At 39.6% G+C, this 26638-nt stretch overlaps 2 protein-coding genes across 4 annotated transcripts in view; one reads left to right on the forward strand and one right to left on the reverse strand.

Annotated features, from left to right (window-relative positions):
- On the forward strand, positions 1 to 17832 carry popdc2 (popeye domain cAMP effector 2). 2 transcript variants are annotated; one of them, XM_085375145.1, is made up of 5 exons: positions 1 to 78; positions 261 to 1258; positions 4587 to 4695; positions 6673 to 7117; positions 12772 to 17832. In XM_085375145.1, exons 2-5 carry the CDS (start codon positions 765 to 767, stop codon positions 12846 to 12848), a joined length of 1125 nt encoding a protein of 374 aa, XP_085231271.1. In that variant the 5' UTR covers positions 1 to 78; positions 261 to 764; the 3' UTR covers positions 12849 to 17832. The 2 variants fall into 2 exon arrangements, with proteins under 2 accessions (XP_085231271.1, XP_085231270.1); XM_085375144.1 differs by having other exon boundaries at positions 6673 to 7258; positions 12772 to 12835.
- pla1a (phospholipase A1 member A) overlaps positions 14707 to 26638 on the reverse strand; it is a 14437-nt gene continuing 2505 nt past the window's right edge. Inside the window, exons 3-11 of one of the 2 annotated variants that reach the window (XM_085375142.1) lie at positions 24937 to 25114; positions 24606 to 24714; positions 23435 to 23536; positions 20617 to 20709; positions 20192 to 20374; positions 19575 to 19664; positions 19158 to 19263; positions 17974 to 18129; positions 14707 to 15564 (exon numbers count right to left, since the gene is read on the reverse strand). In XM_085375142.1, coding sequence (XP_085231268.1) covers positions 15477 to 15564; positions 17974 to 18129; positions 19158 to 19263; positions 19575 to 19664; positions 20192 to 20374; positions 20617 to 20709; positions 23435 to 23536; positions 24606 to 24714; positions 24937 to 25114 — 1105 coding nt within the window. In that variant the 3' untranslated portion in view covers positions 14707 to 15476. The remainder of the gene's footprint in view (positions 15565 to 17973; positions 18130 to 19157; positions 19264 to 19574; positions 19665 to 20191; positions 20375 to 20616; positions 20710 to 23434; positions 23537 to 24605; positions 24715 to 24936; positions 25115 to 26638) is intronic. The other variant, XM_085375143.1, reaches the window with a different exon arrangement.

A 26638-nucleotide genomic window follows, 5' to 3' on the forward strand; every position in this document is an offset into this window, starting at 1 on the left:
GCGAGCAAACTGGACTCAGTGAAGCCTGTGTGAAACTCTGAACCCCCCTGGAGGAACTTCTTTGTCAGATAAAAAAAAGTGGGTGACACTTTGTGAGTCTCTCTGAGATACTACTTGTTATAGTCCCTCTTCTCCCTCCTGTTTCCTGCCTCCCTCTCCCCTCTCTGTCTCTCTTTCTGTTATGTTAAGTAGCAGGCCTGCTTTCTGTCTGCCACTCTGTCCTCCTTGGGTTTCAATTCCAAACATGGTTATCCTTCTAGGGCCCTATCGACTCCCCCCCTCGCCTCCCTTATCCCTTTCTCTTCCAGCTGGTGGCTCTACGGTGCAGGCCAGAGGGTGAGAAAAAGAGACAGAAAAGCACAGCAAGAAAGACTACGGGAAAACTTGGAAGGGAAAGACGGGAGAAGCCAGAGGAGAGAGGAAGGGACGCATGATGAGAGGAGAAGAAACAGAGGAAACCCATTCCAGCTGTGTTTCTGCAACAAATAGAGTCGTGATAATATCTTCATGGTGAAGAATTTTCTGCCGCTGCACGCCAAGGGAACAAGCAATTACCTCTGACATTTTTGGTCAGTATCAGGCTGTTTATTTTTAATCAAGCTGTAATCCAAACAGATGATCTAGTAATAGGACAGAAACAGCACTTAGTTTGAGTGGAAAACAAGTCTTATTGGTCCCTTCTTAAAAAAACAAACCCACAAAACAAACAAACTTTGCTTTGTGCACCAAGAACCTTTCCAGAACTTATTCGAAAAGATTTAAACATGAGTGCAGACAACTCTAGCCTGCTGGACAGCCTGCTCTTTCCCCCTCTCTGCGATGGCTGGAGCAACAACACAGAGGGAGCCATCTACCAGTTGGGTAACACCATCCTGTTTCTGGGCTACATGGGAGGAAGCGGGGCCTACGGGTGCCTCTTCATCTTCGGCTTCCTTTGTCCCGGTTTCCTGTGTCTTCTTCTGTGGGGATTGCTTACAGTGTGCGGCCTGGATGTCTTCACCTGGAACCTGCTTCTACTGCTGGTCTGCTTGCTTCAGCTCTGTCACCTCCTTTACCGGCTGCACCAGGAGGGCATACGAGGTGAGGAGCTGGCCTCCCTCTACCAGGCGGTCTACCGGCCCCTGGGCGTGCCTGTCCAGGTGTTCAAGGAGATTGCAAAGGCTTTTGAGAACAAGGTGCTGGAGCTGAAAGCAGGAGAGACTTATGCTGTGGAGGGAAAGACCCCCATTGACCGGCTCTCCTTTCTGCTTTCTGGAAGGTGAGTGAGTGGGCAATGTGTTTGTGTGTCTGTGTGCACAGACGATTACACTTTGACACACATCTCCAAGATGGCACGCACCTAAAGTGTGGCCGTAAAACACATGTAGCACTACATTTTATTATATCGTCTTGTGATGCACCACTTTAAGTTGCCAAGATCCCTGCTTTATGACTCCTGGTGGAGGCGTTTTACAGAAAAATCAGGCTAATGAAGTGGCAATCAGCAGGAAAAAGCTAATCCGAGAGCTAATAAAAAGAACTGACACAGTAATATTCATACATAAAAATACAAACACAACCTATCTCAAAATGTTGTGAATACACACATAGCTACTGCTTTTACTTTTTTTTGGTGGTATTCATATCTTCGATTTTGCTAGCTGTAGTAGTGTTGTAGAGTGATTGTTATCACGGATTGTATCTTACTGTATCGCATCGAGGGTTCTGTGAATCCCCAAACACCTGCATGATAAAAGAAAAATACTTGTAGGTAAAGCTCTTTTTAAAAGTAGAAATAAGCTGCAAACACCAAATCTGTATCACCTTTGAGGGTGATGCAGGGAACATGTTGGAGACTGTGAGTCTTACCAAAACTGCCATAGCTGTGTGCAATGAACTTGCAGTCTCATTGTCTTTGAAACGGTTTCTCTAAAGATGGTGGCCACCTGCATTTAGCTGAAACCAGTTGCAAATCAAGCAATATACCAATAAAATGGCAATTGGGCAGTCGTTCTGTGATAATATGGCGATTAAATATGAAGAATCAGCAAAAATCCCAAAATGATACAGGGTCTCAGTGGTCTTTTTGCAATATATTGGAACATAATTGCAATATAACCAGTTGGCAACCAGTTGATTCAGCCTTTCTACAGTATTTAAAACATTACTGGTGCAAGCTGACTCAGACTAATTGCAAACTGTTGGCAGTTTGTCTGCATTTATAAATTAGAAGGCAACGATTTGCAAACCTTCTCTAATGAATCTGAGTGACTGCAGTCAGTCAGAGCTGGACTGTAGCTGTGTTGAGACAGGTTGCCTTCCACCAGGTGACCTGTCCATTCACCTTGCAATCAAAAGTGGTTGACCATTTGGTCTGTGCAACTACTTGCAATCAGTCTCTTTAGTGTAATCAAAGGGCAGCTACCAATTTCCAGTTGCATTGAGGTTGCTGTTCTATTTTTAATCCAGTGTGACCGAGCCTTTGCCCAGTTACAGAGCCACTTGGCATGGAACAACAATAACATTCATTAGAATTCAATTTTCACTATTTTTCAAGCTCTGATTTCTTCTCCTTTTTCTCTGTTTTTTTAATTTGGAATTTATCTGCTTAAATGTCCTCGCTGGTTAGTAAAAAATGATGAAAATGAGGGTAATGATAATAAAACAATACAGTAGTTTTGTCTGTTAATTAAAAACACAGAGCACCCTAACCAACAGTGATGTTAAAAACAAAAACTTTGCACCTTTATTATTGGGCCTATATGCACATGCAGGCTAACAGTTGCAAAGATGCTGTAGTATTCTTTATTTTCGATGTAGAAACTCAAATGCATGCAGACACAATCTGCATGAGTGCTTTGCATTGTTGTGCAGACATTCTGTCCACATACTGCCACAGAGTGTTGAGATAATAAAGTCACTTTAGTAGGCAAAGTTAATAAGAGTGCTGTAACAGACCGAATAAATGAAGCAGAAGGTGCTTAAAGAATGTCAATTTATACCGCAGGCTTACATTTTTCCAATACTGGGAACCCCGCCCCCCCCCCCCTCCATAACATCACATAAATATTTAAAAGTAAACTTAATTAATGACTCTGAGACTGTTGGCAGTACATAACCGTCAAAGGAACTCTGTCCTCTTCCTCCAAACATCCTCAAAGCAGAGCTGCATTAGATCTCACAGTCCTGGAAGCTACACAAGAGAAATGTTGTAAACAGAGTATTTTTGTCTGTGACTCACTGGTGTGTCGTCCCCTTGCTCACTGCCAGCTGGTTAAATCATATCTTTGTGCTCCCGACAGGAGAGTGACACTGACTGCTCCTCTTACCTTAAATTAAATGTTGGCCACGGTGCTGACAGCTCTGAGTTTACAAGCCAAATTTGGAACTACGAGCAAATGAGCTAAACGTTTCCTTTCTTACGCTGTGAATTCTTGGCAAAGATTTCTGTTTTATTTTTCTATTCATCTGCATCTTCTGATTTGCCAGAAACATGTATTATTACTGTTGTGTTGGAAAGCCTTTCTTTTCTGTGCAATTCATGAGTAATTTTCAAAGCCAGATGCTTGATATGGTTGTATTCCACAGCCAAATACATATGTGACCTCTCATTTAAAAACAGTGGACATAAATCTGCATCTTTTGGGAAGATTTGGAAAGGTTTAGCAAGTTGTAGGAACCTGGTTTTATGTATTTGCTCCCCTTCAGGAACAACAGTTAATCAAATCAAATCGGGGAAACAGAACTCTGGAGTAAGCCTGTGTCCACAAAATCTGGACCATATAGTACATATGCCAAAGTGCCAGCAGTGCACTGACACTTTTAAAATGGGATTCCCCAATTGAAATACCTTTGGTTGTGCCTTGAGGGTAATTAATGCAACAACACTCTGGAAAATAGCTTGCAATTAACACCTATTGTTTTGAAGTGTCTAAATAAATGCTTCTAGCAGTTTTAGCACACAGTAATAGGCTCTAGAGAGAAATCCATTAACATAATAACAGTGATACAGCTTTTTCCAATACAAATGTCTTTGTAATCTGGGCTTGCCTTAGCTTGCCCTCATCAGGTTGTAGTGACTTCAGATTTGACTTTAGATTTAGTCAGATGACCGAATATACACGATAGTCCCATCATTGATATGAACACGTTCAGCCTACAGTGAATGAAGAACAAAACACAATAAAGTTGTCGTGCATAGAGAAATAATTGGTCCTTGAAATGAAAGAATCATGTGTTAATTTAAAACAAACAAACAAACAAAGTAGTAGTGGTGCCGCAGCACATGTGGGAATGACTTGAATTAAAATCTTTTGCAAGAAACCTCAGGACAAAAAATCCCTGCACACGATTGTTTATTAGAGCTGCTAATTCTAAGTAATAGGTCCCGTTTCTCAACCTATTTGAAAACTTACTTCATTTGATTAGTAATAACATACTTAACCTCTGTCCACTAAAGTCCGGTAGCTTGTCTGCGGCAGGTATTTCTGCCCATATCCACCTCCAGCGTCTTAGACCTGCTGTGACCTCCAACTCTCTCTGCTGTCATTATCACTTCTTAATCCCGTTTCCCTTTTTAACCTTGTATCTGTTGCTCTCTGTCTCAGGATCAACGTGTCTTTGGAGGGCCAGTTTCTGCATTACATCCACCGACACCAGTTCCTCGACTCTCCCGAGTGGGAGTCTCTTAGACCAAACGAGGAGGGAAAGTTCCAGGTACAGTGTCTTTATGCATGCTCAATCATCCAGGTAAGGAAATCCCAAAAATCTGATTCTGTTCACCTGGACTTGGCATTTTTTAGCGGGTGAAACGTTTCGTCATTCATCCAAGTGACTTCTTCAGTCTCATCTGACTGCAGGTTTCCCCAGCTGTACATTTGCATAATGACCAACACTAGCATCACTGACCAACAATGGGCTGTGAGGTCAGTTTCTTGATGCTAATTGCCCAAATTGTCATGACCATTGATCAACAACCAAATACAGGACACTGATGCAGTTTCTGCTTAATTCTGTAAATCTCAGGCGTGGAAGTAAAATCAACTTGAAAAGCTGTCACTGAATGAGCTTGAATGAGGAACCAGAAGTGGATATCAAGTTGTGTTTTTTGCCGTCCATCACACTCAGCATCTCACTGATAAGCTGAACAGGGAAAAGCAGGGAAACATATCCTGTTGCATTTGATTGGTTCAGTTAAAGTAGAAACAAGGCCTCGAAATCTTGTTGGACGTTTGGGTGGTGCTTTAGTTTTAAGGGGCTTTCAGACAGGGAGGGTGTGCCATCTGATGAGGTGGACTAATACAAGCAGAGGTGTATGGGCTGCTTTCATTATCATTTAATTAGCAGTTTTTTTTATTTATTTATTGTGTTTAAAATGTTACAAAACGGTAAAATATAATAAATGTCACCCTGAGGACATTATTTAATTAGATCAACAGTTTAAAACCAAAAGATATTTAATTTACCATTATATTTAAAAGTATCAGCAAATACACTGATCATTTTAAAACAATTATAATTGCACTTGTAATAAATAGTTATATTTTACGAATTACATCTAGTAGCTTTTTTTTAACCTTCAAGGCTACATTACAAACCCAACTGTCAATGAATGAAGTAGAGTGGCAAGGGAGATCTTATTCGCAGCTCTTCGGATACAGGAGCTTGGTGAGGAACTCTCAGTGTGACATTTTAACACAATTACCCATTTAGCAGGCTCAGAGTAGTCCATAAACTCAATATAATTCACAAAGTGACCTGCTGTGCAGGCAGTAGTTATTATAAGATAGTCAGTGTGACTTCTGATTTATGCATTAGACTTTGATAAATATTGGCTTGTTATTTTGTTTAGTCTTTTAAAGCACAAGTCATAAGATCGGGGTGGCGCTGACCGAGGAACTCAGGAATACTCACATCCAACTTATCAATAATGAGTTAGCCACAAATGAAGTGTACCTATTAATTATTCTACTTTAAATGTGACATTAAAATGTAGAAAATGTTCTGCAATAAACAACTGACTGAGACGATTAACTCCTAAAAAAATGAAGTCACAAAGCTACGGTGACTCTGAAAGATCAAACGCACTGCAACCGAAGAAAACGTTGTCAAATAGAAAACACTCCAAATGCAAAGGAAGCTGAATAAAAAAAGATGAATTAATCACAGCATAAGTGACAGAACAGGCTAACACTAAACGACTGATAGCAAAGATGTTTCCACAGTATTACTTCTCTTGTATTTTGTATGCTTTGGTAGCGTTTTTCTGTTTGCTGGTGTTTTCTTAGGTTGCAGTGTGTTTGACCTCTCAGGCCACCAAACAAATCTGAAACACGTCCATTTTCTTACAGACATCTATGCAACTGGACTCTCTTTGCAACTAGGTGTCGCCCCCTGATGGTCACTAAAAAGAATCGAGGTTTCAGGCACTTACACTTTTTCTTTCTTTCTTTCTTTCTTTCTTTCTTTCTTTCTTTCTTTCTTTCTTTCTTTACATTTATTTTACCTGGAAGCTTTGTCAGTATGCGGTGCTTTGGGAATGAGAATATGTCGGTGAGGCTATTGCTCCAGTGCTTGCAAGCAAAACCAGAGCCAGCTTCTAATGACGTTGTTCCATGCTGCTAATAGTGGTCAAATGTTCTAAAGTGCCTCTTTTATACACTGATAGTATGGTGTGTCATTCATTCTGCCCAGGTGACCCTGACAGCAGAGGAAGATTCCCGTTACATCTCATGGCGTCGCCGCCGCCTCTACATGGTGATATCAAAGGATCGCTACATCGCCCGTCTCTTCTCTGTAATGCTGGGACACGACATTGCTGAAAAGCTCTACAACCTCAACAACAAGCTCTACATCAAAAGTGGCGTGTTGTTGGACATCCGCCTGCCAAGCCTCTACCACGTGCTGGCTCCTGCCTCGCAGGGCAGTGAGGGTGGCAGCGGTAGTGATGGAGGCCCTGCCAGGGAGCAACAAACTGAACAGCAGTGCCAAGACCCAGAGCTCACCTACCAGATGCCTGACAGATCTAAACCTCAGCCTCTCCAGCCCAAACCTCAGGGACCAATGAAGACAGCCGTGGAAGAACCCTTGCATGACCCTTATCACCCTTCCTGGGCGTCTGACCCGGAGCTGCCCATTGGTGAGGACTCCACCAGCCTAGTCCTGGAGGACTTTGCTGATGTGGCGGGCTCCTTAACGGATTATGGCAGTGAGAGGGAATATTTGAGGTAGAGAGGGAGGGTGCTGGAGCTAACACACGGGGGCACCACTTAAGCTACATGTAAGTACCGCACCTGGGCGAAGGGTTGCATGGGGTGGTGTGTGTGCATGGAAGGCTTGTGGTACACATTTGTTACTAACCCGGCTTTGTGTTGCAATATAATCATATTAATCATTATAATGATAATGACTGATATGATAATTAATATAATCATTATTTTATTCAACATTAGTGGACCTATTACTCTTACTCCTCATTTTTGTCATATATATGTTGGTAGATGGCGGATGCTCTTATTAAACAAGTCTCAAATGAGAAAGTCATCAAGTAATCCTTGTGAGTCAAAAGTTGAGGGCAAGAAGTTTTACCCATCGTGGATCTTTATGATGTCAAAGAGAGAACATATTCATAATATGGTTATCGTAGTCCCACCCATGTGCTGTTTAAACCTTCTGTTTGTGAGGAGTAGCCAGTCAGGCACTAAAACAACTTGTTTCAGAGCGTGGATGAACTGAGGGGCTGCACAAAGGCCCAGTGAAAGATACAAGGATACAGATGTGTTTGGATTTTTGTAGGGTCTTTACCTTTCAAGATAAAGCACCTTGAGATGACTGCTGTTGTGATTTGGTTCCATATAAAAATAAAACTGAACTCAATTCTAAAGTTTATATCCAGGCATCATGGGCATGGTAATTTTGGGCTTGATTTTTTTTTTCCAGAGTGGAATGATTGTACAGCACACGTCTTTAATGACAATCAAAAACAAGAATTGGGTGCACAACTTTGAATTTTGGATACATACAACCCATTGACAAGCTTCTGGCACAGTTCTGGTTGGGTATTTGACCACCTTTCTGGCTGATTTTAAATTGCTTAATATCCTGGCATGGATCTGACCATTAAGCATGAGGTTGAGGTTGAAATCCATTCCAGAATCTTAATGTTAGCCTGATTTATCCCTTCCAAGTTGAAGTTGAAGAATCTGGAGATACTCTTCCTTGTTTATTATTTCACATGATGGTCCAACCATCTTGGTTGACAGTTGGTAAAGTGTCTTTAGGTCTGAAAACCTTGCGACTCCTGTAAACATACCTCATCATTGTGGAAAAATAGTTTAATCTTTGTCTTGTCTGAACAAAAAACTTTGGCTTGTTTATGTGAGAAGCTGCAAATTTCAGTCAAGCTCATTTTGGAGCAAGGCTTCTTTTTGGTCATGACCCTGACCCTGAGATGAGAGGAAGTTGGTTAACAGTTTGCAGTTTACTTCCAGAGCTTGGCAACATGATGACACATTGAATAAATGGTCTGGTTCTTATATATTGCTTCCACTTTCACTTGAGCACTCAAAGTGCTCTGTAACTTGAAAAAGGGGAACAGCTTGTACTTTGGTACTGTTCTTTGAACTGATGATCCTGGAATCTGCAGTTGTTTAGAAATTGCTCCATTAAGTTTCTGGAATGGCTTTCCCAAAGCCTTGACCTCAACTTTTGAAATTTGTTGAATACACTTAAAAACTGGGTCTGTGCCAAGACACCAACCAATTTCAATGAACTCTACCAAGTCTGACAAGAAGAGTGGTCACATATCCACATAGTTATATGTGAGAAGCTTATTGATGGCTACCAAAAGCATCTGGTTGAGATTAAACTTTTAACATTTAACCAAACATTAGTAAACGGTGCATGTATACTTTTAACCATGTGTTGATTAGAGAAAAAACAAAAAACAATCCATCCAATTCTTGTTTTGTAAAGACATTAAAGAGCTATTCTACCCTGGAAAAATAACAGTTCACATCTGCCTCGACATCAAGCCCATGTTGAGTGTATGTAAACTTCTGACCACAACTATAAATATGAATTATTTTGATGTGTAAACAAGGAAAATCTACTCTAGTAGAGTCTCAGAATAAAAATATGAGTCCATTTGAGTGTTTGTTTTGGTTGTACATTCATTTTAAGTATTTCCATTTTCACTGCATTTAACAAGAATTAGTGTGGTTTTAATTTTACCTTATTTACATTACGACAGATCAACAGCTCAAATGACCCAAAAACACATTCAAAGGTTAATTATATAAAATCTGACAAGTCTCAGCCATCCAATATTCTGCCTAGATGTTCATGGATTAATAACAATAAATTATAATATTATTGTTAATAATTATATATTATATATTAATTATATATAATTATATTATTAACACACTGAAGGGAAGGGAATAATAAATACTTTTACTTTGAAAGTGCATAAAAGTTTTACATGTAAAGTTATACATATATGACTTTGTATTACATATGTATTCTTTTGTGTTAAAGTACATATGTGAAAAGTATGTGTGTATATATGACCTAAGAATATCCTAAAAAGAAAATCACATTTATGAGGTTCAAAGTTCATTTTTTGACCTCAGAAACAGGAGCTTGGAAATTCAAGTGAAGGTGTTTCTACTTAAACATAAAAAATCAAATCAAAGGTCTGTAATTCCTTGACAACTGGACACGTTTTTCTATTATTAAATAGATACATGTGCATTATTAGCAAATGTGCTAAGATTAGGTCAAATTGAAGGCTTATCAATTAGAAAAAAAAATTAAATTACAGCTAGCACACAGTTAATAGTTTGGATCGCTTAATTTAGCCAACATTTGTTCAATGCACCATCACATCATCCAGCACTAGCGAAACAGGTGATTTAAAAGGTCATTTTGCTCTAAAGTTGACTCTTTTCCCCTTATTTCATTTATCTTGAGAGGAATTCTTTTGCATTTAAAAGTATTCAACATATACAATAAATCTGACTAATCATTGCACTTGTATTTTTTTTGTTAAAAACTTTCTAACTAGTTCATGCTCATGGTAGATTGCCATTAAATGGTGGCTGGAATTCTTTTCTGCTGGCCTCCTCCCATGCTTTAAAATCAGAACTCCCTCCCTGCCAGCTGCTATGCATTAGTGTGCTTTGGCCACACAGCTCACATGCTTAGTTATGTCTGGCACAGTTAGCAGAGTTAAACTTGTTCTCTGTAAATAGTGAAAACACTTTAACAAATGAACATAGAGTGGGCCCACTGTGGTTGTAGACAGTCGATCGGGCCTTGTGTGTGGGTGTATTTTCCGTGTGTGTGTGTGTCTGTGGGGAATTGTTTCTTTACTTTCTCATCTGTCTCATTACATGATGATGAGGCTTTGTTGAGGTTGGGCAGGCACCAGCTGTGTCCTTATCTGACGAGGATTAGAGCTTGTAAATTTAGGGGATGTTCAGAAAATTCCGTGCCATGCTATTAATCCAGTGTCCCCACCCTTTGGCTTTCTGTCTGCTTATCTGTTCACCCCTCCCCTCCATCTCTGTCTGCCCTGCCCAATCACAGGTGGAGGATCACGTTTCACAGCTGGACAGTGGAGTCAGTGTCAGGCTTGGGTTGCACAGCAGCTGTGAAGCAGCAGGTCAAATCTGTCATAGCTGCAGCATACCTCTCAGTTCAGATTGGAGTCAATGACTTCAAAGCGGGTTGGACAAGCAATCATATGCTCACAAAATTTCAAAAATCAGGACACTACAAGGAAAGAAATCCTCTTCTTGCACACAAATGTATCATAGTCATCGCATCTGTGGGTCTGTGTGTGAGTGGATGAGCAACCGTAAACTGAAATGGAACTGAAGAAAAACATAAGCCGTTTGCTCCTCTGAATCACAGCAGGCAGTGACCAGCATTCAACATTCACATTCATGACATTAATAATATGAACACAGAACAAGTATACTGCAGATATTTGCCGTGTAGTGTCTGGCTATTTACAGGCAAGCACAGTAGTTTCTTGAGAGTGTAAATGCTAAAATCCACTCAAGTATTCAAGAGGGAAAAGGGTCAACAACCTTTTGAACAGGGGTCTCGAACTCCAGACCTCGAGGGCCGGTGTCCTGCAGGTTTTAGATGTGCCCTTGATCCAACACAGCTGATTCAAAAGGCTAAATTATCTCCTCAACATGTCTTGAAGTTCTTCAGAGGCCTGGTAATGAACTAATCATTTGATTCAGGTCTGTTGACCCAGGGTGAGATCTAAAACCTGCAGGACACTGGCCCTCGAGGCCTGGAGTTGCCCAGCCCTGCTTTTGAACCTAGACAAATGGAAAGGTTTAATGCATGCCCATTATTTTGTTTTATAACCTACATGATAAGGGCATCAAGGCAGCTAGTGCAGTGACCATAGGGTGCACATAGTCAATTCTATATAGTTAAGTTAATTAGCATTTAATGAAATTATGACCAACCTAGGGAATCTCAGTTTGGTTCTTCTGGTATTATTTTCACCCGTGACTCCTTGCAGCAGTTTTGGGGAACTCCAGGCCTCAAGGGCCGATGTCCCTGCAGGTTTCAGATCTCACCCTGGGTCACATGATTAGTTCATTACCAGGCTTCTCGAAGTAATTTAGCCATTTAGATCAGCTGTGTTGGATCAAGGACACATCTAAAACCTGCAGGACACCGGCCCTTGAGGCCTGGAGTTCCCCGCCCCTGACTTAGTGCCACAGTGTCTCTTTGTACTGCAAAACTGTAGCGCTAGATTGGACATCCTTGGGTATCACAGAAAAGAAATACTTGGGGCAATCAAATATTGACAATTTTTCTTGCAATTAATGAGAAAATTTAAAATATAAATTGGAGGCGGGTAAGAGTCAGTGACAAGGAAGCTGTTGAACCTATAAAAAGAAGGGGGGGGGGGGGGGGGGGGGTTACTTCAATGAATGTGTCATCCTTGATAATCCTTGAAAAACTGCACCGGCTGCATTTAACAAAATAAATAAATCATGGCCAGGACCCAGCACAGAGGTGCCCACCTTGTCTGGACGAAGTTAAACTTAGAAATATGTTCTCATATCCTACAAGTAACAAACTGCTGACTATCAGTAAAACTCCAGTTTAAATGAGTGTTTCCTGAGGACACTATACAAGGAACTACAAAGGTAGCTTTGAGTATTTTGGCACACACTGAGACAGATTTCATCTCATCTGTGCAAGAACTGTTACATCTGTGTGGCTTACATCAAAACGAAGGCCAAAGGTGACAATTGGTGGGTGTTATTGCCTTTAGAGTTTTATGACAGAAAAGCTTCCTAACAGCTGGTTAACATCATGAAAAGGCCCTAGTGGTTTTGGTGCCTAAATCTAACCACAATTTAACTGAGAAAAAAAAAGCCAACCACGTCTAAAATAGAAATAAGACCAACATTTAGTTTCACCAAGGAAACAACACTGCTGCAAAAATCTAGTGCTTGTCAAGGGATCCACTACAACCAAATGCACTCTGTCTACTAGTAAGGCTTTTTTGGCAGACATCCCTTAAACTTCTCTCAGCAGCCAGTTGGTATCCAAGAACATCATGCCACGTGTGATCCTGTTACAAGAGTATCTCTAGTTTGCTACTTATTACTGTTTCACTTTATAGGAGCGCAACATGTTTTCGTCATCTGTAATGCAATTAGGAAATTGGTGTGGACACGAGTTTGCTGCAAGATCGCATCCATCTTAACTTAATGGAACTAAATTTAAGCTTTGATGTTGGCTTTGCAGGAGGTGATGGGAATCTACCACCTCGATTCCAGAGGGTCAGAGCGCCGCTGGCTCCCACTGAAACCCCTAAACTGTGAGACGTCTCTCCTGGAAACACTACTATACCATCTCCTCCTCTTTCTCTGTTCCTGTTCTTCAGTCCAGAGTATGAAGAATATAAATTCTTAACATTTAACTATTTGAATTAAAATTTAAGTCATACAACAAACCTTACTGACATCTTTTAACAGTTTGACATATTATTTAGGAGTGTTAACATTTTCCTTGTTACCATTTAGTCTTTAGGCCTTTAGGCCATGCTATCCCAAAATACAGTGACCCTGAGAGCGTAAATGACCTACAACCTAAGACAACACTGGCAAGCACAAAAATGCTGCAAAAAGCCAAAACAAAACACAGAAGTTGAATAAAACATGAAGGAAGTGAATAAAACTCAACAGATATTAAAGTAGAAAAAAACAAAATCTCACAACATAAGTGTTTTTTGGGAGACAATAATTTGTGAAAGTGACAGAAACCTAAACATGAAGGATTGCACTGAGACTCGTTTAAAAGAAGCGGAAAATTTATTTGTGTTGTGAGGGAGAAAAGTTGGAAGGTAATGTGTTTTAATCGCATGCTTCATACAGTACTGTAGATACATGTTTGCTACTAGCCATAGTAGCAGAAGTCAGGTTCAGTGTGCGCCGGTTATTTTGTTGTAGAATTTTGCAGTGATCCTACGGCCATAGTACACGGTGCACATGGTCAATTGTGTGTGTGAAACAGCCAAAATTATGCTTCACAATTAATATTTTTATGTTAATTAGCATGTAATGCAATTATAGCTAAGCTAGTGAATCTCAATTTGGGCCTTCTCGTATTATTTTGCTTGCGATGTTACTGACCCCATTGAAAAATGTTTCAGTGGTAAATCTCTTCAGCAAACAAAAACTTATTTCTGTTGTGAGGGAGAAAATGATCCAGGTAATGTGTGTTTTAATTGCATAATTCATGTAATACTGTAGCGACATGTTTGCTATTAGCCGTTGACTGTTAGCTTGGCACTTTTGCAGCTATTCTGTCACTTTAATGTCTTCCAAAAAACAGTATTTTGTGAGGGTATTTTTTGTTGTTGTTTTGGTAAGCTTTTGCAGTGTTTTTCCACTTTATTTTTTTCTGTTTTGCTAATGCTAATTAGCGCTTCCATTGTGTTCTTTTGTGCTTTTGCTACATTTTTCCATTTGCTGGTGTTTTCTTCAGTTGCAGTGTATCTGATCTTTCATGGCCTCTCTACCACGAGTCTGAAATCTGCCTTTAACATTTTAAATACAATAGACTATAAAATCACATGTTTAACAAATTAAAAGACTCAGAGAAAGATCTCTCCAGCAGACATGCTATCTTGCTGATATTTTATCAACATGTCCTCATCTATGAATTAGGCCCCAAATAAAATCATATTTACACTATCATATTGATTGGCACTGTAGAACTGAGGACAGGCAGCCTTCACTTTGTTACCTACCAGCACATTTAATGTCTAAAATGTCATTTCATATTATGTGACTAAATTTGCTTACATTTCAGATTGGAACTGTTTTTTATTCAGATTTGATTTTCACGTGATTTAATGTTACATTTCACTTTGGAAATTTGCTTCACAAATAAATAATTATTATTTTAATGAATGTTGATGTAATGTAGGAGGGTTGCTGCACATTTTCTGGGTCTGATTTTAAATAGCTTTGACAATACATGATTTAAGTTATGAAACAGCTTAACATTGGCAGATGTACATTACAATCAAATCTTCCTTCAAGCTCTGGAAAGCATTTGGCTTTGTATCCTTGATCTTTTCAGACCTGTCTGGAACATTTTACCTGCCAACTGGTTCTGTTGTCTTCTACCATTTCACTGCAATGTTTTGATGTGTCATGTTTAGATTAGTGATCAGATTACCAAATTCATCCTTTTACATGCTCTCTGGTGGATATATATTAGAAGCCTGATTTTTTAAAAATGTTTTTAAACATTGGTGTGTTTAATACACAGGCATAATGTGAATCACGGTATTTGTGTGTTATTGAATTCAAAAGACGAGTGATGAGACTAAAATGAAGTCTAAGTATTTAGAAAACATTCTTTCATGGGGCCAAGATTTCTCCAGATGATTTAAGTTGTTTATTTTCTGACTGTTAGCTTCCTGTCATATCTGTCCCAACCGCACTATGTAGCACTGTGATGATGCTCAAAATGATTTATGTTCCACCCCCAAAAAGTCAAAGTACACACAGATTCACCTCAGTGCAAAAGGACAAATCCTTTTAGCCCTGAAATCAGGAGAAAAGAAAGACATGGTTAAGAGTTTGTTGCTGCATTTAATGCTAAAAGAACAAAAAACAAGGGTTTAGGATGTGAAACTAGACTGTTTGGTTTCATTAACACTTCAACGCTTTAGTGAGTATAGGCAAAAAAGAAAGATAATTATAATATTAATAATATTGTACCAGAAATACTGATAATGTAAATAACCTTTTTCCCCCCAGTTTTAGTCATGATGTTAGAAAATATAAGGCTCAGCCCCCTGAGGTTGAACTCCAATGATATTTTCTCAAAATTAAACAAGGTATAAAAATGTGAAACCATCTCTGTGTTAGTATCTTCATAGGTCAGATTGCTGCACACTATGCACTTTTCAATTGTTGTCGAGGAGATCATTCTCTTTAGAAGTCACACAACTGCACAAGGTCGTGGGACCACCGAGCTCCCCGTTTGATGTTGATGTTGTTCACACACACAGGATCTTTGCGCCTGAAAGAATAAAACAAAAACACACACTTGTGCAAAACAGACTTTAGTCCAAGTGAATATATGTAGCATATTCATTGTAAGAATCCAGTAACTGTTTAGGAATCACTGACATTTTTATATGCAGTGCCCATTTTCTGAGGCTCAAAAGTAACTGGACAATTGATAAACAGTTTTTATGGCCAAATGAGCCCCGTTTCCTATAATTCCATGACAAATTAAGCAGATCCTGGAGACTATGCCAGAATCCCAGCTATCACAGGGAGAGAAGCGAGGTGCACCCTGGACAGCTCACCAGTCTAGCATTTGAAAATTTGAAGAAGAAAGAAAATTTTTTAGAAATGATCTTAAACAAATAAAGGAGGACTTTACTGCCCAATCAGCAGTACCAGCAAAAGACCATGGAAGACAGAAGAAGTAGATGACTGGAAAATTATTATCAAGGTAAAGAAAAACATCTGAGTCAAGAACACTCTCAGGGAGGTAGACACATAACCAGGGGTGCACATAAGTGGTCCACAGGTGTGCATGCGATGTCAAAATAAAAGACGCGCACCAGATAAGAAGTTGCAATGCGCGATTGCGTACATAAGACATTTCCTTCTCTCTTAAACCCCATTAACTCCTTTAAGCAGTTACTTTGGTGTTCCTCCACCTCCAAAGAAATGTCAGAAGGAGTCCGAACCGCAAAAGAAGCGCGTATTCTCAGAAAAGTGGTTGCAGGAGGTGAGCTGGTTTCAAACAAATGATGAACGCATAGAGATGTGGTGCAGAATATGCCGTGAAAATCCCACGGTAGCGGACAAAAACAGTGCCTTTTACATGCACACAAACGCGCGTTGCAATTTTTTATCTGGTGCGCGGCTTTTATTTTGACAGCGCATGCACACCTGCGGACCACTTATGTGCACCCCTGCAAATAACTGTCAAAGTCGACCTTCATGAATGGAAATACAAAAAAGGTGCAAACCACTGATTATTCTCAAGAACAGTAAGGCCAGATTAGACCGATTAGAAAAACATCTGAAAGAGTCTGCACAGTTCTGTAGACTCTGTAGCATGACCAGATCATGCTTTTGAGTTACTGAAGATAAAACTAAATGCAAAGACACTCACAAAGAAGCAGCATCTGAAGGCAGCTGTAGGCTTTGGTAATGTCCATGAGTCCTACACTTTAGGCAGTCATTGACCACAAAGGATTTTCATAGAGTATTAAAAACAGTCCTTATATTTAAAATTATATTAGTTTGTCCAATTACTTTTCAGCTTCTGAAAATGGCTGTAAGTCTGCACTACAATCATTTCTTGATTGATTTAAAGTCCCTTGTGGTGGTGTACAGAGGCAAAATTACAAACATGGTGTCAGTGTCCAAATACTGATTTTTAGGACGATTAATGTTGGCCTGTTAGCCTTTTTTGTTCATAGAAAGAGAGGCGAGATAAACAGGAAACACTGGGGTGAGAGACGAGATGGCGCAATCATGAATCATGTGGTCAGCTCTCTACACTCCCCAAAGTGAAATAAAGAACTATTTAAGCAACTTTAAGCACATTTTTGATACTGGCCAAATTCACACTTTCTGCAAAAGGTTAGATTTGATCTGAAGCTCAAGTAACTCAACTTCCAGCTTCTGATCACAAAGAGAAGGCCGCCCACTGGTGATCTCTGAGGAACAGTAATGCTCTGTAAACTACTCATTTCAGGGTCATTTCAGGTTTATGCCAACCTAAGGGTGGGACAAAAAGGACAGAATGAATGGATTTTACATTTTGGACAACACTGTGTGTTACTGGCACGGTCTGGTTTCAACTCTCTCTCATATCATGACATAACCTTTCAGCAGACTGCAGGACTGGCACATTAAACAGCTGACAGACCTGACACTATTCTCTAGTATGTCCGTTTACCCTGTTTCTTAATTACCTAAAGAGAGAACACCATCGCTGGCATTTCTGTAGAGCAATTTGCTGTAAGGCTTTGGGTGACAAAACAACAACATGTATTGCTGAAAACTATACCTTCATTGACTCATTGCAGCAACGTTTGCTTCTGTTTGTCCAAAGTACTGTAACAGGAAACTGCAATAACAACAAACTGAAGCTGTGTGTTTACATATTTTGGCAAATTTATCATCCAAAGACAGCAGGGATAAACTCCAGCCCCCCGATGACCCTAATAAGCAGTTAAGAAAATGGAAAGGATGGATGGAATAAGCAATTGTAGCATATGCTGAGCATACAGGTGTTTGCCTGTAAATCGTGCCTTGTTAAAATTCATTGGTAAATGTTGTGTTTGACTTTTTATGTGCTACAGAACATATTAAAAAAAGCAGTCCAGTATTTGTTTCAATGAGAATAGGACCGGCGGCTGAACTGAACTGTATTTATGTGCATGTTGTGTCTGCGTCCTACCTGAGAGAGGGAAACTCAGTCACACAGACAGACTTGACGTGGATCTCTGCCTGTCTGTAGAAGCGAGCTCCTGTGTTTGTCAGCCTGATGGAGTTGATTTCACACTGGGGGGTAGAGTGAGCCATCACCGTCCTGTACACTGTTGTATCTGTCTGACTGTAATACACACATATAGTGCATGTGAAAATAATAAACCACACAAGATGAGACAGGCGCTTTCACACAATCAACATTTATCATACTGGGAAGTCACAGCTAAAACAAAGGTGGTGCCATTCTTCAGATTTAATAAAAAAATGACTAAACTCACTAAACTTGTGCTCTGAAAACACGTTTTCCCAAAACTTTTCCCATCTGAACTATTCTACCCATACAATACATCTGATAAAATAAAAAGTGAACACAAAAAAAAACAATACACAAAAATTGCTTACAAAGAATGACTTGTTATACATTCCTATTGAATTTAATTTACCTGCAAACTGGTATGAAAATACTACCAATATTCATCACTGTCTTTTAGTCTCTGTAAACACAGGGACAACTATCTTTATCATGTGGTCTTATTCAACAGTTACTGAAATCTCAGCTCACCTTCCTTTACTGTATGTCTTCAATCAACTATTTAGGCACTTTGAGCCTCTTGATACCAAATAAGCATCAGCCTACATGTGCATCATTATATAGCCCCAACTTATCATCTTCTAATGGCAGCTTCCAGCAGGATAATGCTAAACATCACAAAGCAAAAAGCTGCTTTCTCAAACGGGTCTCATGAAAGTGACGTGCTCATGAGACCATAACCTGCTCTAAATTCAGAAGGACACTTTGGGATGTAACAGAAGTGGAGATCAAGGATGCACAGGTACAAAACCTACATGATGCAGTCACCTCATGTGGGATCCGCAACATCAAGAACAGATGCTTTTTTGGGAACGCCGAAACTGTTGATATACTTTACCAAATAAAGTGCACGTTCAGGGATTCAGATCCTGAATGCAGACATTTTTAAAGTCAGATTTTTCTGCTAGCGATGAGTTTTGGTCATTCCTAATTTTTTAATTTGTTCTTTTTAGGTATGGAACTGAATACAGTACATCCAACTGTACATATTGTACTATTCATTAACTTTAAAGAGTAGGATCTTTGCAATATGACATGCGTATGGTATTTGTGATACTTACAGCCTGAGGATCTGCTTTGTTTCCAGGATGTCAGCTGTCAGGGTCACTTCAATCTCAGCGCTCTTATCCAGTTTCGAAACTTCCAACTCCACCAGGATGTGGTGAGCTGAACAGGGAAACAGTGGGAAAAATGTCATTTTAAAGTACGGTAAAACAGGAATTGTTAAACCGTGCTAGTTTAGTAGAAAGAGGAAATCTTGCTATTGGTGGGTTGGTAGGGAAGAGTCAGAGTGCATAAATGATTAAAATAATTTAGCTGCCTTCTATGTGTAGTGACGAGAGGTTAAGTCTAATGAACGTCATTCAAACTACTCAAGAGTTTTAAATTTTTCTTAACAGGAGATTCAAGAAGATAACATTTCTTTTTAAGAAAAAATTAAAAATTCCGCCGTCTCACAAATACACTGCAACACTCACCACAATATGGCTGTGAAGAAGTCGTGAGGAGGAATAGCGTCTGCTCTTTGGGAATGGGAGATATAGATATCCCACTGTTTTCTGATAAACCTGGAACACACATAATTAAAAGGAATGAGTCAAAAGTAATTTCACGTGCATTAACTATGTCTGTATGAGTATGTAGAAGTATATTAAGCTGAAACAATAAGAAGCTGTCAAAAGCCGACGTGACAGTGTCGGCTCCACTGGAGGTGGAAGCAAAAAAGAACCTATCCAGTTTACTTTAAGTGAAATGTCATAACAACTTTATAAATACTTAAGATTTACTTTATAGTTAATAGACTGTATTGTTGGAACAAGTGTTTTGCAATAGAATGGAAGAACCACTGACAGCAGCAAGTCTTGTAAAAATAATGAGGCAGCACTATAGGCTGCAGGACTATTAATATAACTTATAACTCAGTGTCATATTAATCTCGAGCTGAGAAACGTTTTTATTGTAGAGACAAATGACACTCCCAAAATATGCACTCACAGCTTTTCACAGTAAGACACAGGATAGTTAGAAACTAACAGCAGATAAAAGGGAGCAGCAGCAGTCCGTGTGCTGCAGGTGGTCACCCACGTGTTATTACCTATTACTGGACATTTCCCTCTGAAGATGTCGCAGTCCATACAGCGTCCCTTCAGGAAGTCCTCATAGTTGGAGCACGGGATCCCCATTAACGGGCACGAGCCATTCAGCGCGCTCATGTAGACGTCCAGCGCCCTCATGTGGTCACATATCACATAACTGTACACTAAAAAATACAAGAAAACTGACAAAATATTGAACTTCTAAGGGAGACAGATGTCCAGAGACTCTCATTAAAGTAATGGGAAAAAATGTCCAGACGAAAAACTGGTTCTGCTCAAAATCTACTCATCTGTAACTGGAATTTCATTTATAACAAAAAAACAAGGGCGAAAGACACCAATGTGAAAACAACAAAAAAAGAGATCCTTTCCTTCTAGTTCCCCCCTCTCTTTTTGTTTTTGTTTTAGTGGGTCTTGAACTTACTTGAGTCAAACCTGGAGCGTGCACATCCAATCTGGTCCTTCCCTCCATTCAGAAAGAAGTCCACATGGCCAACAGGGATGGAGATGCCAAAATCTGATACAGAAGAAAACTGTCAGCAATTTGTTGCTACATTGCACTGCAAACAAAATTTCAGGTATAAACACAATGTGATTTTATCAGCTGTAATACAAGTGTTAATAAATACAAAAGACTTCCAATGAACTAATAATACAGTCTTTTAGGACATTTTATTAGACAGAAAAAATAGAGTGGTGAGTGAGGTGAGTTGGTAAAGATATGTGGAAGCGTTGCTGGTTTTGCTGCTGTTAGTTACTGTTAGCTACTGTTAGTCTCTGTTAGCTGTTACTAGTGAAACTTTCTTTGAAGTGAATGTAACACTTTTGGACATGGACACATGAGCGAACAAAGTCTCAGGATGCGAGAATGTAATCAAACTGTTTATCAGAGGTAAAGTGTGATTTTTAGGAAACTCAAACCTAGCTTAGCTAGTATACTTAGCTAAACTCGGCTGTTAGCTGGTGTTGTGCCAAAAAGTGATTTGTAGTAACTCTGTGTGTGTGTGTGTGTGTATACACACGTGTTTAACACCGAATATCTTTGCTTATATTCATAAATAGTCTGCAGTCAACAGAATTTACAAAAGGGGTTATATATAAAGTAAAGAAATGATCTGTTTTACAATTATCTTTATGACTGCGTTATTGTACATACTGTGTTCTACCTTATAATCAGTCCAGTCTTTTTTTGGCAACTTAAAATATCTTTATAACTGTTATATTTGTTGCAGTTTCTGCTGCCCTCTTGGCCCGATCTCTCTTGAAAATCACATTTTTAATATCAATGAGAATTTTACATAATTTTATTTATGAGTGTTAAAGTTGGTTTACCAAAAACTGACTGTAGCTTCTACCTGGTGACAAAATGTTCTTTCTGGCTTAAAATGGCTGTTAACTGAGATCACTCATAAGAGATATGTTTGACATATGTTTCACAGAAAATAGGCCAACAAGTAATTTACAACTAATTAAAAACCTACAATCATTTTTTGGCAAATACCAGAAATCACTTTTTGTCTAGCTGTCCAGAGACAGGAGGGTCTGGCAGTAAGTAGTTGGAACAATGCTGGGGATAAATAAGCATGTTTATGCATGCATCTGTGTGTTAAGACCATTACACAACAATCTATTGTGAAAAAACAATGTGAAATTCAGATTTTGTTGCGTAATGCACACACACACACACACACACACACACACACTGAATGGGGTTTGTTTTTGCAGAAAATCCACCCTAAAAAAATCTATTGTGACAAAAAAGTCAATATCAAGCCATGATGAGACATTCTGGGTTCATCCAGAATCCAGTTCCCAAAGCAGCAGCAGGGTTGGATAGTTCTTGTATATGTTTCATGTTGGCCAGTTTGAACTCCTGCTGGCAGAACTGGGACCACATCTGAGGAGGCAGAGAAATAATCTCAGAGCTGGCAGACCTGGAGCAGTGTCTAGCTGCGTGTCTTAAGTAAAATAGTATTATTTTAGTATTTGGATATTCAGTACCAGTGTGCACTTTGAGTTACAACACACTAGTTGGCAAATGCAGTGTTCTGATTGGTCTGATTGATTTTTTTAGAGCTAAAAAAAAGATAAATAAAAAAATCAAGCTTGGTTTGAAAAAACATAAATGCCATTAGGTGTGAATGTGCGAGTGAATGTGAGCGCGAATGGTTGTCTGTCCCTGTGTGTTGGCCCTGCGACAGACTGGCCACCTGACCAGAGTGTACCCCGCCTCTTGCCCTATGACAGCTGGGATAGGCTCCAGCGCCCCCCGCGACCCTGAAAAGAAGAAGCGGAAGCGAATGGATGGATGGATGGAGTCAAAGGCTATTTCATGGGCAGGTTTAGGCAGTTCCTTCGTTATGTCATTATCAGTTAAGCAGATAAAATGATAAAAGGCCTGGAGTTGATTTGATGTGTGGTGCTTGCATTTGGAAGATTTTGGTGTGAACAGCAACACAAAGAAAGCACTGGTGACCTCAGCAATGCACAAAGACCTGGACGTCCACAGAAGACAACAGTGGTAGATGATCGCAGAATCATTTCCATGGTGAAGAGAAACCCCTCAACAACAGCCAACCAAGTGAACAACACTCTCCAGCAGGTTGAAATATCGATATCCAAAGAGAAGACTGCACGAAAGTAAATACAGAGGATTCACTGCAAGGTGCAGGCCACACATAAGCCTCAAGAACAAAAGTGCTAGATTGGACTTTGCTAAAAAACAAAATCTTAAAAAAGCCAGCACATTTCTGGAAAAATATTCTTTGGAAAGATGAAACCAAGTTCAACTTCTATTACAATGATGTCAAGAAAAAAGTGTGGAGAAGGCGCGGAACAGCTCGTGATCCAAAAAACCCACATCATCTGTAAAATGGCACTGGGACGCTAGTGTTATTTGAAAGAGAAGATTTGATTGTTCTTGAGAACATTAGAGTCTTTCAAAGCTTTGATGACGTCAGGCATTTTGAATAATATGCACAACCAATGTGTTTTATCACACCTCAAACTCAAACAAAAGCACATTCATATCTTTGTGTGCCTTAGTAAAGCGTAATGTTACAGTTCCACAGTTGCTCTTTGTTCATAACTTCCAGTAATGAGAAAAAAAACAGAAGTCATCAGCCTGGCTGATCTGTCAATGATGCTTTCTAAGGGGTTTCATGTAGTTACAACAACAGTAAGTGGTCTAAGCCATGTTAGTGATGGAAATAAACTTGCAGGTTAAGTTAACGTTTTCTCACAGTCAGAGTCTGTGTGGATGGCATCCACAAACTGAGCGTCAGAAGGGTCCAACCGGCTATAGGTGTCCGCTCCTTTAAACATGGGTCCAGCAGGGTCCAGGCCTGTTTGAAAGTTTAATATCTTTTAGATTAAGCACATGCCATGAAATTTTATATTACTAGAAACAACAAAAAGAGTCATTTTTCTCCAGTAGTCTCATAATGAAAGAACTTCAACTATGGTCAGTGTAGTACACATTAGTGCATTGTCCTGCTTTGTGTTTAAAATGTCAAACAGTGTCCCCATGTCCTGGGAACATGACTAGTCTTTTTATATGAGGTTTTTAGTTTGGATTTTATGGTTGTAGTTTATTCTCTACATATTCAGTGACCGTTTGTAAGGCAGAGGTTTGGCAGGACTGAAGAGTAAAAAAAAAATGGGAACAGTAGGAGAGAGGAAGCGAGAGAAAGTAAATATTCAATTAAATGTTCAGTAAACAGTGAGTTTAGCTTTAAAGTTGATGAACTCTACCAGTCACAAAAAACAATAACAAAATCCAAACAACCGTCCTGATTAACTGACCATCAAACCAACAAGCAAGTCAAACAACCATTGTGCCTGCCAACCAACCAACTAACCAACCCACCCATCCTGTGGACCACCCATTCAATCAACAATAAGCTAAGGGGACATTTAGTGAAAGCTTTTGAATTTCTTTATTCATCAGCTTGGTGTCATTTTCAAATTTTATTCTTGTTGGGATCAGTGAAGCCTCTGATTTAACCCCACACAAGTCTGTGTCATCAGACAAAAAGACCTGATATTATCAACTGAACAGTGGTGTATTGTGCTGGTGGTGCTCTGCTGAAAGGGACTGAGCCTTGTCAAAACACTTCACAGTGTCTCTTTTCAATGTACTGTTGTTCTTTGAAGAGCCCTGCTAATTTTTCAGGGTCTCACTGAGATCTGTGAGAGCCTGTGCTGTGAAAACCTTCACTGTCTTCAATCCTGTTGTCTCCTTATTTCTGTAAACCCAATACCAGCTACCAGCAACCTAAACTTTATTTCCACCACAAGGAGTATTATTCTGAGGTGGAGCACATGTGCAATGACTTTTTAAGTGTGCAGCTGTGTTTCCAATTCAGTTTTACATTGCAAGAGATAATATGTATGTAAGGTGTCTGATCTCACCTGTGATTCTTCCTATTTTCCCTTCGAACAAAGTTCCCACAAAACCAGCGACATGTGCCCCGAGACTGACCCCGATAAAGTGGAAGGATTGGAGTCTGCAGCCATGATTCTGTTGGAGAAGACAATCGCAAGAATAGACTCTGTATTCAATATAAGCAACCACAAACATATTTTTGTCATTTGTAGAATGAAAAAAAAAAAAACTCTTGCAGATTTTTTTTCATAGACTACATAATATCTAGAAAATACTTCTGTAAAGAGTAAAATGAATTGTGCCTTTACATTGCTCAGGGTCGTATTGTGGCTAACGAGCATTTGAACAGCTTCGCACCTGCAGCTGATTGATGAGGACAGAAATCTGTATGGCCACCTCTCTGTAGATCTCTACCACCAGGTTGTAGGCAAAGGACGCACTGCGGACCCAGTCCACCACCACCACATTCACATCTTGAGATCTTAAAAGCGCCTGGCCTAACCTCTTCACCCAGGAGGGCTTACTCCCCCGGGCCCTGCAAGGATGGGTTGAGGTCAGAAGGCAATTAATAGTATATTAATATTAAAAGTCTAGTTAATAACTACTAAATTCTCTTTATAAACTACACTAAGCTGATGAGCTTTTAAAATGTATTCCATTACAGATTACAGAATACATGCCCCAAAATGTATTCTGTAACGTATTCCGTTATATACGTTACTCAATGAGAGTAACGTATTCTGAATACTTTGGATTACTTAATATATTATCATGCTTTTTACAACTACGTGAATGTATTATTGCTGTGATTTATTACTGTTACTGAAGGTCCGCGGCTCCGAACCATAATAAAGGGACCTCTGGCTAATACGTTGGTTCCGTGTCAGGCTCGTAGCCGAAAAATAGCTTTACTTTGTTGTCTGGGTCAACTTTGCTTGAGAGAGGCGTTGAAAGGCTGCTCCAACAGAACTTATTGTTTTCGGAGGAAAACACGAACACAGCGCATCGAGTCTTAATAGCTTACTTACAACTGGGCTCATCAGGCACTCTTCTTGGCTGCAGTGGTTATTATTATATTTACATGCTTCCAGCTCCCGTTTTTGCTCGATGACAACTCCTACTTTTCCACTCGCCTTTTTCTCCCTTCTCGCGCTTACAGACCCATAACGTGTATGGCAGTCCATTCTCCCTGCAACACGGACTACACTGCCCATGAGGCTACATTCTTTAGAGCTTTTTTTTTTTTTTTTCATTCTTTAGAGCTTTTTTTAATTTATTTTTTCATTCTTTAGAGCATTCTGCCCGATTGTTCAGTCTGACGTCACTAGCCGTGTCTGGGCCTAAACTCCGCTGCAGGTCCATATATCAAACGATCACTATGGCATTACTGAGAGTTGAAAAACTGTCTAAAATCTTTCGTCTTTAATAAAATGATCAGTGTTCTGCTCTAGGCAAGGCAAGGCAAGTTTATTTGTATAGCACAATTCAACAACAAGGTGATTCAAAGTGCTTACCAGGTGTAACAATTGAGTTTAACATCCAGGCATCCATAAAAACGGAATTTATGACATTTAACGGAGTTAGAAGTTAGCAGGGAGTTAGCTCGCTAGCTTCTATCTAAATACAATATAGCATGTCCTGACTGCAGGGTTTTGGAAACAAATGAAAACGTACAGCTCTGTTATCACTTCCAACATAAATGAAGACAGAAAACTAAACAGCAGTGACGTTTGTAGGGTTACTGAAGTTTGGCTAGCTGGTATATAATGACGTGCTACGTGACCGCTAGCGACACAGCTATGTTAGCATAACATAAACAAGCTAACTTTTTTTTCCACTCGATAAAAGTTAACGTGAGTGTTCTCGGTGGTCAGGAACAAATGTAATCGCATGGCAGGATGCTGTAAAAGGACCAAACTTCAGCCAGGAGAACAACTGAGATAATCCATCCACAATACGAGGTTAGTCATTCACATACTGCTGCATGGGCTAGTCTGTAGCTACATCCTAAGGTTTTAAAAGCTGAGCTTAAATAAATGATTAGCGGTAATAAAAGCCG

Source organism: Diplotaxodon limnothrissa, linkage group LG16 (genome assembly GCF_057381915.1).
Source record: "Diplotaxodon limnothrissa isolate DT_005_m linkage group LG16, D_limnothrissa_male_GT1.1, whole genome shotgun sequence".
NCBI classification, from domain to species: Eukaryota; Metazoa; Chordata; class Actinopteri; order Cichliformes; family Cichlidae; genus Diplotaxodon; species Diplotaxodon limnothrissa.